The sequence below is a fragment of the Cnephaeus nilssonii genome (genome assembly GCF_951640355.1).
Source record: "Cnephaeus nilssonii genome assembly, chromosome: 12".
Taxonomy (NCBI): domain Eukaryota; kingdom Metazoa; phylum Chordata; class Mammalia; order Chiroptera; family Vespertilionidae; genus Cnephaeus; species Cnephaeus nilssonii.
Genome location: NC_137083.1, coordinates 77033963 through 77050492, shown reverse-complemented (window position 1 = coordinate 77050492; position 16530 = coordinate 77033963). Strand labels below are relative to the sequence as shown.

Below are 16530 nucleotides of genomic sequence, written 5' to 3'. Positions count from 1 at the left end.
GAGTCCCTGGAGCAGAGACCCTGGCTTACCTTCCTGTCCCGTCTCTAGTCCACCCCCCAGAACCTGGCGCAGGGACCAGTACACAGGAGGCCTCCAGCACACATTTGTTGACGTGACTAGTAGCAGAACCAGAATTAGAAGTCAAGTTTTCTGAGTCCTAGTCTCCAGCATATCGTTTATATTTTTAATTTTTATTGATTTTTAGAGAGAGAGGAAGGGAGAAGGAGAGAGAAACATGATGTGAGAGTGTAACATCAATCAGCTGCCTCCTGCAGGCCCCCTACTGGGGATCGAGCCCAAAATCCGGGCATGTGCCCTAACCACTGGGAATCAAACCAGCAACCTTTAGGTACATGGGATGATGCTCAACCAACTGAACCACACCGGGCTCCTCGGCATATCTTATTTGCTTCGTTTCATATCACCACAGCAAGGAAAACCCATCACTGGTATGTATCAGGTTGGTGGGAGAAGACCTGGGTTATGGCCCTGGGTGTGTGGGGTCTGTGTGATGGGATCGCTGCATGTGGGGTTGCAGGTGGCAATAAGGAGGGAGCACAGATTCCTGGCTATGGGTTTGAGGTGGGTCCCTTCTTCCCTTCCTCCCTCCTCCCCTCCCTCCCATCCTTTCTGGCCTTTAGCAAACCCTGAGCACCCACTTCTGGAGAGGAAGCATGCCGTTTCTTTGCTCTTTCTCTCCTCAACCCGGGGCCTACCTGAAAGCATCTGCATCTTCAGGACCCCACTGTCAGAAGAGCAAGGCCCCACGTGCACTCCGAGCTCCCCGTGCACAGGGAGGCTGCTCCGTGTTCTCCCTTCCCAGGGGCTCTGAGGCACCCTTCCCCCCTCAGCTGCTTCCCAGTCCCCTGTGATTGTCACTTGCTCCTGGGCCTTGGCTGTCTTGCCTGGCCCACTCCTTGGGGGTCCACAGCAGGGAGGCTGTAGTTTCTTTTTTCCTCCCAGGATGTCCTGGCTTGACTCCCGCAGACTGAGCAGCGCGGAGGGTGGGATGGGCAGGATGCTTTCCACAGACTCTTCTCCTCAAATTGTCTCTGGGAGCTGGGAGGAGCCTAGTGTCTCACTGTCTATACAGTGAGGGTCTCTCGGCCACAGGCGGGGTGGGGAGAGCTCTTCCCAGGACCGGTCCCTAAAAATGGCTCTGTGAGCGGAAGTTGGGGTGGGACGGATTCTACTTGCTCCGGGTATTAAGGTTGGGCACTTGCCTTTTTCCCCCAGGTCCAGGGGAAGTGGAAGTGGGAAGGTGATGGGCAGGGAGGCTTCAGCTCACATGTTGCCCTTTACCTTTTGGTGCCTGACACCTGTGGGCCCAGGAAGGATGCCTTTGGGGAGAGCTTGTCCCCATCTGACAACCTCCCTTACTTGTCCCAGTTCTTGGCTGTGGGGGTGGCTCAGTGAAACTGCCTTCAGGCTCTCCTTTCAGCCTCCAGGAAGAGAGAGGAGAGTGAGGAGAGAGAGAGACAGAGAGAGAGAGAGAGAGAGAGAGAGAGAGAGAGAGAGAGAGGGAGAGAGGCAGCTCCCTCCTGCCTGCCTCTGTGCCCAGGAGGGCTACTTTGAGCCTTGTCACCTTTATTTTGGGAAGACAAGGGCCCCTCAGATTCCTCTGTCCTCCTAAGCAGCTAGGAAGAGAGCAGATGCCTGTCCTGGGAACATGGGTACTGGAGTGTGGACAGCTGTCTGGGCTAGATGAGTAGCACCCCGCCCCGCCCGTCCCCCCCCCCCCCCCCGCCCCAGCCCCCTTCAGCCTGGCTCTTCCTCACCTTTGGTCTGGAGAGAAAGGGATGCTACCTGCACATGTCACTTTCATGTCCTCTCTCCCACGCTCATTATTACTGCAGGCCCTTTCTCACTCTCTAGATCCCCGATCTGAGGGGCGAACACACCACTCAAATGGGAATCACCCTGGAGTTCGGGCAGGTAACCCCGCATCCAGGGAGTGGGGGAGGGTGGGGGAGGTGCTGGGCCAGTCTGACTCTAGGCTGGGTTTTGCCTAGCACCCAAGATGGGCTGTTGTGCCTGATGCCAGCACAAAGGACGGGGACTCTGAGCCACTGAAGGCTCTGGGAATCTTGGAGGCCAAGTGAAGATGCAAGTGAGGAAGCTGCTGGAGGTGGAGAGGGCCGAAGGCATGAGATGACTGTACAGGCGAGAGCCTCTGGTCTTTTTTAGCATCAGCTGGTAGAGCCACCTCCTTCTCTCCCACTGGCGGCCTCCCTGAGTCACTGCCCACCCACCAGCAAATAAAAAAGGGTGTCATCTGCTGGCCTCTGGCCCCATTGTTTGCATCTTTTTGCTCCTGGGTGATAGGTGAGAGTCTAGATAGGTCTCTGTAAGACCTCTTCCTCTGCGCTTTTCTTCTGTCAGACTCGCTTCCTTCTCTGCCCTTTGTTCCTCCCCTTCCCCCACATCCCATGAAGGTTCTCCCTGGTGACAAGGCCCACCCCCTAGCTCCAAGGACAGAGGCAGCTGCAAGCCCTCAGGGGCCCCCACTTGGCCCCATCCATCTAGCCGGGTCTCTGATCTGGGCTGCAGGGGAGGGGACCCGGCAGGCTGCCGGCTCATCCCCGCCTGTCCGTACAGCTGTCAACACTCACCTTCCTGCCCTGGCCTTCCCAGGGCCGGGCCTGGCTGCTCAAGCCAGGGACACCGCGCCCGGAGACCCTCACTCAGACCCGGGCAGGAGATGGGAGGCGACAGACAGACACCCTGCCTGCCCTTGAGCATCCTCAGGCCTCCTTGCCTAAATAAGGGAGCTGCAGCTGCAGCAAGCCAGCTGGCGGGGGGAGGGGCCGGCGGCGAGGCCAGGGTTTTCTGAGGGGCTGGGCCGCCGCAGCGCCTCAGGGCCCCGAGCCCGCCCATTGGGCCTGCACGGCAGCCGCGAGCTGCAGACGGTGGGCGGGCCGCTAGCACAAGGGGATCCCCAGGCTGGAACCTCGCGCTCAGGGGCTTTTCTTTGATCCCGCAGCTAACTGTCAAATGTCCCTCTCTGTGGAGGAGGGCCCAGAATAACCCGAGAGGGCCGTGTGTGTGTGTGTGTGTGTGTGTGTGTGTGTGTGTGTGTGTTGGTGGGGGCGTCCTGCTCTGGGTGCGCGCCCCCCCTAAACCTCACCCACTATTATCTCAATTCTCGGTTGGCCGGGGCCTCCAGACTGTCTTGCCCTTCACGTTTCTCGGGTGTCCCCTGACCCCGGACTCGTCCTCCCCGGGCCCAGGCCTCGCCCTGTCACCTGCAGCAGTCGCCGAGCGCGTGCGGGGTGTACCAGCCGCTGCTCTGCGGGGCGTACCAGCGGTGCTCGGCGCGGTGGGGGGCCGGGGCGTAAGGGACCCGCCCTCTCCCTTCAAGTCAGGTTCCCCAGGCCTTCGAGCGCAGGGGTGGGGGCGCGGAGTCCCCAGGTCCCGCCCTGCCGGCTGTCGCACCTGTCCTACAGGTTCCCTAAGGGTCCCTTTCCCTCGTGGGGGCGCGAGTCCCGGGGGCTCCGGGCTGAGCGAGGGGCTGGGTGGGGGGAGCCCCGGCGCGGCTCAGCCAATGGGAAGGGCGGGCGCGCGGGGTGTGTGTAGGGGGGTGGGGAGAGGGCGGCGCTGCCGGCGCGGCGGGCGGGAGGGGGCCGGGAGGCGGGGGCCAGAGCCCGAGGGGCGCGCGCCGCGTTAACCCTTCCGCGGCCGGGCCGAGTCGCCAGCGCAGCCCGAGCCGCCGGCGCCGGAGCCGCTGTGGGCGCGGAGGGTGGGAGCCGGGAGCCCCGGGCTCGGGAAAGCGGAGCGCAGCGCGGGGACACGGCGGAGCGGGGCCCGCGGCTCGGCGGGGGCCGGCGGACAGGTGTGAGGGCGGCCCCAGCTCAGGCGGCTCCAGGCCGGGCCGCGTCCGGAGCCGGGAGCTGAGCCGGGGACTCAGCGCCCGCAGCCCAGTCCCGGCCCCGCCCGTGCTCTGCTTGGCCGCGGGGTGCGGGGACCACGGCTAGGCAGGGCTACCCAGAGCCTAGTGTCGGGCCGGGCTGGGCCGGGGTGGGTGGGGGCCCGCCCGGCCCGCCCATGGGCTCAGGATGCCGGTGCGGAGGGGCCACGTCGCGCCGCAGAACACCTTCCTGGACACCATCATCCGCAAGTTTGAGGGCCAGAGTGAGTGGGGGAGGGGCTGGCGGGGCCGGGGCGCTGGGCGGGGGGCGAGCTCTTCCGAGTGTGACTGGGGGGAGGGGGGCGTGCCCGGGACGTGTGCCTCTGCCGAGTGCGAGTCAAAGGGGCTGATGTCCTCAGGGCGCTGGCCAGGGGTCGCGGGGGCAAGGCTCGGTGCTGGGGGCCAAGGGACCCGGTGTTGGGGCGCCGGGTGGGAGGCTAACTCAGTCTTCCGGGATGGGGAGGGTGTGTGACACAGTGTGCAGGGCAGGGAGATGGGATGGGGGTGTGCAGGTATCCCTGACTCTGGGTGCCTGGATGTGGAGGGGCTGTGTGGGTGCAAGGATAGGGGAGTAGATATCTCCCAAACTGTGGGACCTCAACAGGACGTATGGGTGCCCGTCCTGACTGTATTGTGGGAGATGGAACGCCAGCATGTAGGATCATTGCCTAACCTGCTCTTGGGTGTGTGGGATGTGTGTCTGTCACCCATGGGTTTGACCCTGCAGGGGCAGTGGGAGGTGTCTTAGACAAGGCTACACACTGTGGGTGAGAGGCTGTCATGGGCTGAACCCCAGTTTTGAGGGTCTAACAGCCCCAATGCAGTGCTCCCATGTTGTGGGTTTTCCTGCCTTGAGCCCCTTCGTGGGGACTCAGCACCCTAAACTGGCCTGGTAGGAGAGGCTTCCAGAAATGTCCCAGGCTAGGTGAGTGTGCTGGCGTGGGCTTTGCACCTGCCCGAGTGCATGTGTCGGTTCCAAGGCGGCGTGTACCGTGGTGGGTGTGACTGCCGAGGGCCCTGGGAGCAGAGAGCTGGTGACATTCCTTGCCCATGACCCTGTGAACATAGGACAACGTGTGCTTGTAACAGTGGTGGGCAGAGGGAGGGGTCAGTTCGATGCACAGCATTGTCTGCGCAGGAACACGATGATCCCGAGGGGGAGGAGACTGCTGTGGCGCAGGGCCCGAGGCAGGGGCTTCCTTTCCGGCAAGCTCCCGGGGAATGTGCAGGCACCTGCGCTGGGATCTGGGGGCCTGGCTCCTGGCCCTTCCTCTGCCACTGTGACCTGGAGCGAGTCTCTTCCCGGTCTGAGCCTCAGTTTCCACATCTGGGAGGAAGGGTGCATGAGACTAAAGGAGCCTTCAGGTCCCTTCGGACCAGTTTTCCAGGAGCTCGGTGGAGGGGTGAGGGTGGGGCCTGCCTTCGAAGAAACTCCTCTTCTCTCCAGGCCTGGCAGTGGGTGCCGGGTGGTTTTGCTTCTTCCTCCGAAGCTGGTGGGTGGCTGGGACGCTGGATTGCCTTGGACTTAGGTGGAGATGGAGGCCGAATCTGGCGTCTTTGTATGTGACAGAGAGCCCTGACTAGGGTTGACCACCGCCTGAGGCCTAGGGAACTGACCTAAAGATGACCCAACTTCAAAAAGTAACTTCCTGGAGGCCAGGGTACGGGACTGCGGAGGAAGGCGGGGGGAGGCCAGATCCTGTGGCTCGCCCGCCTCAGTGAGGCCTGGACTAAGCCTCGGCCTTGCCCCTGGGATTGCCCAGGGCTGCAGCCTGAGGGCTGTGCCCACTGTGAAGGGAGGAGACTTCTGCTGAAAGCCCCAGCATTAAAGGCCCGAGTGGCCGGAAACTTATGCATTTATAAAAAGCTCTTATCCTGGGAGCATCTTCCCTGGCACCAGCTCCTGCTGCCTGCCTGCTGCTCACCCTCCAGCTCAGCCCTCAGGGCAGGCATGGGGGGTGGTGGTGGTGGTGGTGGTGGCAGCAAGCCCAGTCTAGCCGAAATAGGTCCATTGGGGCAGCTCTCTTTGATGGGGCAAAACTGAGGCAGCCCTCACATTCCCGTGGAAGGTCCCCAGCCTGCATCGGCCTTCTCACAAGTGGGCCACTGCCGCAGGCCCGCGGGCTCCAGGTGTTCTCAGGGTTGGCGCTGCAGGTCCCTTTCCTTGCTTCCTAGGACCTGGGGCTTCTGCCTGTGGCCCTTAGCCTCCTCCTTCACCTTCTGCCAGAACTGGGTGCAGAAGCGGGCTCTGTCAGTTACAAGCTGCAAGCTCTGAACTTCTTTTGAGTCCCAGTTTCTCCATCTATAATAGAGGATGCCTACCTTATGGGGTTGTCAGTATTACATGAGATACAGCATAGCAGGTGCTCACGTGGTACTTTCCTCTATAGTCGCCCACTCTCCAGCCCTTGACGGCCCTTCCAGGAAGTACTGATACTTGGGGGAGTGATTCCCTAGGGATCCCCCGGGGTAAGGAGTGTCCGGGGAGCTCCCCTCGTCTAGAGATGGGTGTGTGTGTGTGTGTGTCTGGAAAAGAAGCCGAAGGAGCCGGTGCAAAGGGAAGGCCGGCCGCCATCTCTGACCCTTCCCAGCCTCCCTCTCCAGGCCCAGTGTTTATCCCTCCGCCGCGGCTGCTGACACACGTTGCTGACACCCGCCCAGTCTGGCCCTGGCCCCAGGCGCGGAGGGGCGGCAGGCCTCTGGCAGCCTGCCCGGGGGAAGCCACGGAGCCAGCCTGAGGGCCTGGCGGGAGGGGGGCGGGGGGCGCCGCCTGACGGGCTGGCGAGGCACCTGTGTCGGGGCGCAGCTGCGTTCGCCCCCCTTCTGGGGACCCCGGCTCCGCGGTGCTCCCCGAGGCCGGGAGTCCCCGGGCGGGCGGCAGTGTGTGACCAGAGAATGTAGGGGAGGGCTGCAGCCCTCGAGGCAGGGGTCCCTGCTCACTTGCCTCCTCATCCCCCCCCCCCCCCGCCCCCCACACCCCCAGGCCGCAAGTTCATCATCGCCAACGCTCGGGTAGAGAACTGCGCGGTCATCTACTGCAACGACGGCTTCTGCGAGCTGTGCGGCTACTCGCGAGCCGAGGTGATGCAGCGGCCCTGCACCTGCGATTTCCTGCACGGGCCGCGCACTCAGCGCCGCGCCGCCGCGCAGATCGCGCAGGCCCTGCTGGGCGCCGAGGAGCGCAAAGTGGAGATCGCCTTTTACCGGAAGGATGGTAGGCGGGGCCTCGGGGGCGGGGCCGAGGCGGGGGCGGGGCGGCCAGGGGACGGGGGCAGCTGGAAAATGGCCCGAGCCTGGGCGGGTTCCATAGTTGCGTGACCCCAGCTGGGGTCATTGCCATGGGCCAGGTGGGAGACCAGGGCTTGGGGGTTGGGGCTGCAGGGCGGTCTGTGTCTGCACCTCACTCTGGCGGGATGGTTTTTCGGGGTAGCCAAGGGGCTGCTGGGCTGTAGGTCTGGCGCCTCTGGTTCCTTTCTCCCTGGGCAGATGTGGGCACGATGAGCTAGAGGTGGATGGGGCCGGGATGGCAGGGCGTGCGTGGACAGAACAGGTCAGGCTGGCGGCTGGGCGCTGACCTCTGGTCACAGGCCTCTAGGAACCCTAGCAGCCAGCCCCTGCCGTGTGCCTGACTGGTCTGGGGAGAAGTCACTGAGGTTGGCCAAGGTGGGGAGGGCTGAGCACTCTAGCTCGCTCTCTGCTGCCCCTCTCCTGCCCCCTCTCTCTTCTGCACTTCAGCTGCACCTGGCATGAGGTGTGTGCCTCTTCCCAGCCCCTGTTCCCTTTGTCTCATCTGTTGAGGCCCCGCCTGCCATCCCTTCCTGCGGCAGGTGTCTCCTCTCAGCCACCGCCTCCTAGCTCAGCTGCTCTGGGCTTCCGGAGATCGGATAAACAGAGCTCTGGGCGGGGCTGCTCCTACACGTGTCTGTCCTGGCTGGTGGGCTTTGCTCTGGGAGTTCTATGCACAGGGCTTTGGGCGGTCTGCAGAGGGCTAGTGAGGTGGCTCCAGAAGGTGCCTCTGGACTGCCCAGGGTGCCCCAACCTTGCTGCTCAGTGCTTACCGAGGAGCATTGGCTGAACTCAGGGTCTTGCAGAGAGAGCAGTGAACAACACACGGGGTTCCTGCCTATAGGGAGCTTACCTGCTGGAGCCAGCATGCTCTGTCTCCCCCTGTGGCTAGGTGAGGTGAACCAGTAGCCCAGGCCCCTGGCCCTGCCTCTTGGAACCTCCCTATATATGCACAGGGTTGGCCGAGGCTGCCCTGTAAAGGCTTGTGCCTCCCCGGTGGCCCTGCTTTTGCAGGGGTGCCCAGCCTGTGACATCACAGCATTAGAGGGGACACCGTGGAAGAGGATTAGCTTACAGCACGTGGGGGTTCTGGCTAGGAGGCAGGGGCTGCAAGACTAGATGGAAACTCTGAAGGCAGGGCCCCTGTCGGCTTTTCCACTGATGTCTCCCAGAACCCAAATCAGAGCCGATTTGCTTTTCTATCTGCCTGGCCATCTAGTACTAGCTAACGTCGGTGGGTGGCTTCTATGTGCTGGACACTGTGCTGCTAAATGTTTCGCTTACCTTATCTCACAGAATCTTCACAACAACCCTGGGAGGTAGATATAACTTTTTCTCCATTTATGGACGAGGAGACAAGTTCGGAGAAATTAGGAAACTTTTCCGAAGTCACACAGCTAGTAAGTGGCAGAGCGGGGAATGGAACTGTGTCTGTCTGATCAGAGCCCTCCCCACTCTGCTTTGCTGTCATATGTTAAAAATGACACCAGCTAGTTACAGGGGTACCTACAGATGCGAATTACTTCCTGTACAGTTTTATCTGCAAGCCATTGATGTAATGAACAGAATGTGAATACATGAAGTCTCATGTTCAGGTCTAACACCAGAAATCATGTCAGGGCCAAGGTGGTTACTGGCTTGAACCCCTTTCTACTTCTGGGATAAGGCATCTGCTCGGCCCGTTGGCTCCGGGGCCTGCGTGCTTTTGTCTGCGCTGCGGTGTGTGTGGGGCAGGCCTTCTTCCTCTCCCCACGTTGGCTCCTTTGGGAGAGGATGGCCGAGGGGCCTTTCTGCAGGGGTCCTATGGGATCCTGGTGCCCTTGAGGATCACGATCCAGCTCACTCAAGTTTCAGATGGAGAAACTGAGAAGAGAGGTCCAGTTACCAGTGGATCAGTAGAGGGAGGGGGACTAGAACCCAGGCCCTTGCCCAGGTCTAATCTCTTTGCCCCCTTCTGATTCCTACTCCAAATGAGGCTGTGACCCAGAAAATCCGGCGCCAGTCATCGCTGCCTCCCCCTTCTCCGCTCTCACAGTTTCCATGGGCTCAGGTAGCTCCTGTTGGCCAGCAGACTGGCCTGGGCCCTCAGGTCATGTGAGTCCCCACTTGTCCTGGCACTGGAGACTCGGAAGCAGACAGATTTCCTCCGCCTTCCCCCCTCTGCCGTGAGACGCTGGGTCCCCAGGGAGGTTCTGTGTGGCCTGACCTGTGCTACGTGCTTGTGTGCACTAGCTCACTCCTTTGCTCCTGGGCAGAGTAGGGAGGCGGAGGTGTAGAAAGCCAGGGCCGCCTCTTGTCTCTGTCCAGGCCTGTCTCAGGGTCTCTGCCTGGGCCAGCCCCGGGGGAGTGGGTCCCTGGGCTTCAGCCCCAGGGAGGTGGGTGGCTGGGCAGGAGGAGGGGCCTTGTGCTGGCAGGCGCCAGTGCGGACAGCTGTGCTGTGTCGGTGCCTCCGGCCTAGCTCTGTGCAGTATCAGGGCCTGGAGCCAGACAGCTCCGTTACTTAGTTGCTGGGATTGTTGGGAGGCAGGGAGGCTGGACTGGGGGTGTGTGGGCTGGAGAGAGAGACACGAGGTGCCAGGGACCTGCTGGCCCCACGTCCATGCCCCTTCACGTCAGGCCCAGGATTAAGGTGGCACTGGGAGCGGAGCCAAGTAGTGCGGGGCTGGCAGGCGGTAGCATGGCTGCAGGGCCCTGGGGCCTTGCTGGGCAGCAGGTGCTGCTGGAGTACATCTGCATCCCCACATCGCTGGACGGGTGGCCTGGGATCCCTTTGAGCAAGGCTCCTCCTCGCTTGCTGCCCTCCTCCGCGGGCCTGGTGGAGGTCCCCCCTGCTCTCTGTCCCTTGCCGTCCCCGGTCCCTCTGCTCTTAGTTCCCGCGGTCTCTCTTCGCCCCACCTCCTGCAGCGCCCAGCCTGTCTGCCTGTGCCCATGGTCTCTGCTGCTTTCCTTCTCTCCTTCTCCCCAGGGCTCCCTCCCTGCCGACACTCTGTCCCCTTGGTCTTATCTCCTCCTCCTGCATCTGTCTCTTCTGTTCCCCACCAGCCCCCCTGAGCCTTCCTCCCTCTGGGCTCTGTCTGGCTCCCCCATACCTCTGCCTGCACTGGCCTGGTCTCCGTGTCCCTGTGTCCCCAGGAGCCCATGCGTGGGTGGAGATAGGGGTGTCTCTAGAGAAGAATCTGTCTGCTTCTCTGCTCCAGCTGCAGGCTGGTTGCCATGGTAACAGGGTCAGAGGGCACCCACTGTAACAGCTGAGCTGTGGGTTGGGAAGGAGTGGGGACCAGTGGGCCAGCCTGTGCCCTGGTGCCCCCGGTGCCTGTGGGGAACCTGAGCCCCAGAGGTGGCCCCATACCAGCTGGTTTATGGTTCCCGGATTCAGACCCCAGCTTATGCAGGCACTGCTGGCACCAGCGACACTCCTGTGGGCCTCCCATGACCCTCCACACACCCAGGCCATTTCCCCATCTCCTCCCATGCCCCTCCTCCAGCACAGCTGACCTCTCTCCAAGCTCAGACCCCCCCCCCCCGCCTCCCCCGCTCCAGGCCCAGGGCCCTCAGGCCCAGACCCCTATCTGCAGTGTGCTGTGTGCAGAAGCCCTGCATTGGGGTGCTGTGAAGCAGCCCCAGGGTGTATTGAGCTGGGCAGGCAGGCGGGACCCAGGCTGGTGCCATCCTTGAGATGGGAGCAGCCTGGAATGAACACCGGAGGACAAGGTTCGACATAGGGAGCACCGCTCTTGAGGGGCCCTTCACCTTGGGCCTTCCAAGACAGGGCAGGTGAGAGCACCTGCTTGTGGCCAGGAGGCCAGGAGCGGCGCCCAGGGCTCTCCCCACCCAGCACCTGTCCTCCAAGGCTCCAGGAGGAGTCATTCCTGAGTGGGAGCAGGGTGCCCTGTTCACGGTTCTGGATGAGGGCTTCCCGTCCCCGGGGCAGAAGTGAGGCAGGCCTGCCAGGACGGAGGGGTGTGGACCACTCCTGGCACACGCCTCGGGTCTGGAGAGTGTCAGGAGGGCGGCTCCTCCGTGTTGTGTCTGCTGTAGACCCCAGAGAGGAGCTATATAAATATTTGCACAGAGCCAGCAGGATGGGAGCAGTTTGGTGATGGCCTTGGGCTCTGGGGAGGGGGGCTGTGGGCCGCAGGAGGGCCAGTGTGGGGTGGGGGTGAGACTGGTGAGAGCAGCATGTTTTCTGCCCAGAGGTGGCTTCCAGGGTGGTGTGACAGGTTCTGAGAAACCCCTTTCACACTTAACACCCTCCTACCCCCCCCCCCCCCCCCACGGTGCCTCAAATAGCTCCATTAGGGAACCCTTTGCTTGAGGGAGAATGAATCTTTTTCTTTAAAAATACATTCTCTCTCATCACCCCTCCCCCATATGCAGGGAGGAACATGGAGTTATCTAGCCCCTTAGTGTGTGGGAGCTTAACAGAAACTTTGCTCCCTGCCACGGGAGGAGGGCCCTGGGGTCAAGGCCAGAACAGGGAGAGTGGAGGGACACCTGGGACAGGTGGTTAGTACAGGAGAGCCCCCCTCCTATCCTTGGTACCTGAAGGTCTCCATGCTGTGGACTGTTGGCCGGGAGCAAACCTCTCTTCGTTTAGGTGACATGAAGCACCTTGGCCCACCGTCCTCCTTGTTCACAGTCTGGATGAGGTTGCCATGTCAGAATTCTCCCACCAGATTGCAAGCTCCGTGAGGAATCTATGTTGAATCTATGTGTCTAGTGCATAGTGGGAGCTCAGTATATGCTTGCTTGCTTGCTCACTTAGTGAATGAATGAATGAATGAATGAATAAGGTGGGCAGGATGTTGTTGCAGTGACTTGGGAGCAGTCTCTGGCCCAGTTCGAGCTGCTGTGTGACTTTGGGTAAATCACTTTCCCTCTCTGGGCCTCAGTCTCGCCCTCTGTGAAAAGCCTTAGAATAATTTCTGAGAGGGATGAGGATTAGAGGATGGGGAGGCTTCAGGGCTAAAGGAAGGTGGGCCAGGGAGAGGTTGCCTGAGAGGCCTAGGAGTCCTCCAGCCCTGCTGTGTGTGGGGGACATGGTGGGGTACAGAGAAGGTATCTGGGACTCCCAGCCTCCCCCCACCCAGAGATGGACCGAGGAGGCTTGAGGCGGGGAGCAAAGCTGGGGGAGGCAGTGGTGGCAGCTGCCTGGGCCGCACACACAGGCACAGCCACTGTGACTGCGCTTCCAGCTTTCAGGTAGGGAGGCATGCTTTCTGGCAGGTGGTCCTCACAGCCCGCTGAGAGGCAGGCTTCCTCTCCATCGTTTCCCAGGAGGGAAACTCGTCAGAAAGGCTAGGGGACTTGCGCATGTTGACCCAGCTGGTGGGCACCTGAGTGGGCACTCGAACCCAGTTTTCCTCTTTCAGCTCTAGAGCCCTCCCATATGCAGCTGGAATACTGCCACACCAGTTGTTGTCTTGCCCCAGAGAGTCCTTTGGGGGCACGATGGGCTCAGGGCCCCAAGAAGTGTGGGTTTCAGCTCGGTTCCAGAGCCACAATTCCTCATTTGCTAAGTGGCATCAAACACCTGCCCTCCCAGGGACTGCTGTGAGAGGTGCCCCACATCAGATGGCAGATGCCAACAAGGCAAGTCCAGTGTGAAAGGCTCATTCTGCTTTCCACACAGCAGGGAAGTTAGCTGAGCCAGGGTCTCAGCGCCCCTGTGCCCCACTGCCCTGTCCTGCCCCTGCCTGCCCCAGCTCCTGCCTCTCCCTCAAATCATGCAAACACGATATTTGTGTTATTGTTTATGCTTTCTCTTTCACTTGCTTTTTTTTTTCCTTTTGCTCTCATTCCCCAGTCCCATTACCCTCCCCTTAGGCAACCATTGAAATGTACTTCCTGTGAATATGCTGCTTGCATATGTTCTTGCAAAATGTGTGTTTTGTCTGGATGCGTAATAGGTTTAATTTATGTAAATGGATGTGCTAGCTGTTGTATTCTGGCGCTCACTCTTCTTACGCAGGAGTATGCCTGTTAGTCCATCCAGGCTGTTACTTGACACCTAGTCTGTAGCTTCATATTCTGTGGGGCGAACCCACCTAATTTCCTCCCAGGGAGGGCCCTCCTCAGCATCTCCCTAAATAATGCTGCCATGACCATCCTCACCTGCGGCCCCTTTTGGACTCATGTGAGGGTGTCTTTGGGATACATCCCCAGAGGTGGAGTAGCTGGATCATGGGATCTGTGGGAACCTAATTCAACTAAGTATTGTCTGACTGAGTACCAGCTTGGCTGCCGCCATCATCACCTGCCTACACAGAGCACGAGGCTGCTGTTCCGCCATATCTCTGTCACACCTGGCATTATCTACCTTTCTAAGTTTTGCCAGTCTAATAGGTGAAAGTGATAGCTTGCCGCTTGAATTTGCATTTCTTTGACTTCACATGAGTTCGAGCATCCATCTCATAGGCTGGATAGCCTCTTGGTTTGCTCTCCTGTCAATCACCTGCTCATATCCTTTGCTCACTCTTCCACTGAAGCCGCTGTCTTTTGTTCTTGGTTTTCAGGAGTTGCTTGTGTATTCTAGAAATGCAAATGCAGTTAAATTTTCAACATACATATTCTGGACATTATTTCCTGCTGAATCAAGATACTGCAAACGTTTTCTCCCATTCAGTTGTCTGTTAAGGTTATCCAACAGAGATACTGAATTTTGATACAAACACACTTCCTGAGTTTTAGCTTTGTTTGTGCCGTTGAAGTTTTGTTGAGGAAATTCTTCACCATCCTGAGGTTGCAAAGGTCTACACCCCCTTCTTCTAATTACTTAATTGTTTCACCTTCCTCAGTTGGCTCTCTGATCCATCCTGAGCCTACCTCTGTCTGTGGTGTCTAGGAGGGATCAAGTTATATTTTTTCCATGTAGTGAGCCAATTTTCCCAACATGTCAAGTAAACAGCCTGTTCTTTTCCACTGGTTTGTGGGGCTCCCTGTATCACCAGTTAATTACCCATATATCTTGGGTCTGTCTTTGAGCTCTCTATTCTGTTCCAAATATTTATTTGTCTGTTCTTGCATCAAAACCACATGAAAAAAAAACCCCCACTATGACATTTAGTATATCTTAGTATCTGGAAAAGCACATCTTTTCTCTCTATTCTTCTTCTTCTTCTTTTTTAAAATATGTTTTTATTGATTTCAGAGAGGAAGGGAGAGGGAGAGAGAGAAAGAAACATCAATGATGAGAGAGAATCATTGACTGGCTGCTGCCTGCATGCCTCCCACTGGGGATTGAGCCCGCAATTCAGGCATGTGCCTTTGACCGAAATCAAACCCAGGATCCTTCAGTTCGTAGACTGACGCTGAGCCAAACTGACTAGGGATTTTCTCTCTATTCTTCATTCTAATGGTTGACATAGAGATTTGTGGGCTTCTCTTTTTCTTTATAAACTTTCGAAAAACTTTTATCGAGTCCCTGCAAAGAAAAACCCCACTACAATTTTGACTGGAATTAGATTGGTTTTATAGATGAATTTGGGGAGAACGGACATCTTTATAATAATTTTCCTATCCAAGGGAAAATTATTATCCCTCCATTTATCAGATCATTTCTGTATCCTTTATTAGTTTAAAGTTTTGTCCCCCCTCCGTAAAGGATTATCCCTCCATTTATCAGATCATTTCTGTATCCTTTATTAGTTTAAAGTTTTGTCCCCCCTCCGTAAAGGCCTGTGCATTCCTGGTCAATTTCTAGATATTTTACCCTTCTGTTGCTGTTATGGAAGGGATCTTATTTTGGACTACCTATTGGAATAGCTCTCTGCTGGTGGAGAGAAATGCTGCCCACTTTTGTGGGCTGACCTTGTACCAGGCAGCTGTATTGAACGCCATCATTTGTCCTAATAGTTTATCTTGATTTGGTTGGTGTTTTAGGGAGATGACCCTATCATCTGCACATAATGCCGGTTTTCTGTTTACGTTTGGGTCATTGTCATATGTTCTGATGCTAGAATGTTCCACCGGACTTTTCAGGAAGCTTTCAGGTGTGCCTGTCTGTGGTGGCACGTCTCAGAGGCCTGCGAGGTGGTCGAGTGCTGGAGGGGTTACACATCTCAGTTGAGTGATTGAGAAGCTGTAGCTGATGGGGAGCGGGAGTTAGGGAGAGGTGTTCTCAAGGCACCCCAGGCTTCCTGGGGTGTGCTGGGGGCTAAGATGAGGCACAGTTCCAGAAGCTTGCCGAGCCCTGGGGGAGGGCAGGACCCCCAGGTTGTCTCCTGGTGGACACGTCTGTGTGGGGTCATGGTGAAGCAGGCTGGTAGGGGTCTGAGGTTCAGAAATCCCACACCTGTGAGGCTCCTGCTCCACTGCTCCCGGGTTCCTGGGCGGGCAGCCTCCGTGTGCCATGCTAACTGCTGACCAGACTTCATAACACGTCAGCAGATACTGCCCGGTTCCCTCGGTGGTCCTGACCTGCTATCTGCTGGTTTGAAATGGACAAATTATGTTGTGAAGGGACAGTTGGTACCCTTGGATCTGAGAGAGCGTTGCGGGTGGGGAGATGGCCCTGTTCACACACACCTGTCATTAGTGCAGGTCCTGGCCTCCAGTCCGCCAGCAGTCCTCAAACACCCCCTTCCCCAGGACCAGCCCAGCCTCGGGGCTCTGACTCTGGGAGAGGCAGGAACCTCACTCCAGAAGCCAGCATGCCATCATCTCCCAAATTAGGGAATCGTTTTAGAAGAGTTCTCAATGAGAAACATCCCTGTGGGCTGGATGGAGCAGTCAAGGCAGTCTCTGTGGAGGGATCCCACAGAGCCTGATGGCTGAGTTGGAGGGGAGAGGGGTTGGGGCTGTGGGGAGTGGGAGGCCCGGTGAGGCTGGGGCGCCCTGTAGGCCAGCCCACTCGTGTCTCAGGTGTCTGTGTGTGCAGGGATTGCTGGGATCCAGAACGGCAGATCCTGAAGGATTCTCAGTGGGGACGGACTCCAGGAGGTCGGAGGAGGGCGGTGAAGTTGCAGGCCTTGGGGAGGAAGGGAATGGATCCACGGGAGCAGCTTTCTCCACCTGAGCCCAACCTTGCTCTGCCTCCTCGGCTCCTGGGGAACAGGGCTGGTGACTCCACCTGAGAGACCAGGAGGCCGTGTCCCCGAGTGGTTGAGTGGCACGCAGCGGATTGGCGCAGGGCCTGGCTGGGCCCAGAACCTTTCTAGAAGAAGCTCTTCTCTTGAGACGATCACTGTGGTTGGGGAGGGGGAGATGATGCAGGCAGGCCACAGGCAGTGGGTTTGGGGGGTCTAGATGACTGGCCCCCGAGACCCTCTGTATGGCCTCTAGCTCCCTGGGAAGGTGTTAGACAGGGAGGGTGGTGGAGGTCTGTCTGGGATGCCTCT

The 16530-nt window shown here is 58.9% G+C and overlaps 1 protein-coding gene across 3 annotated transcripts in view; it reads left to right on the top strand.

Annotated features, from left to right (window-relative positions):
• Nucleotides 1-16530, top strand: part of KCNH2 (potassium voltage-gated channel subfamily H member 2) — a 44734-nt gene that overhangs the window by 8794 nt on the left and 19410 nt on the right. For 2 of the 3 annotated variants that reach the window (XM_079786118.1, XM_079786120.1), the window contains exon 2: nt 6891-7121. The exons of the other annotated variant lie outside the window; for it this stretch is intronic. In XM_079786118.1, coding sequence (XP_079642244.1) covers nt 6992-7121 — 130 coding nt within the window. In that variant the 5' untranslated portion in view covers nt 6891-6991. The remainder of the gene's footprint in view (nt 1-6890; nt 7122-16530) is intronic. 3 annotated transcript variants of the gene reach the window in all.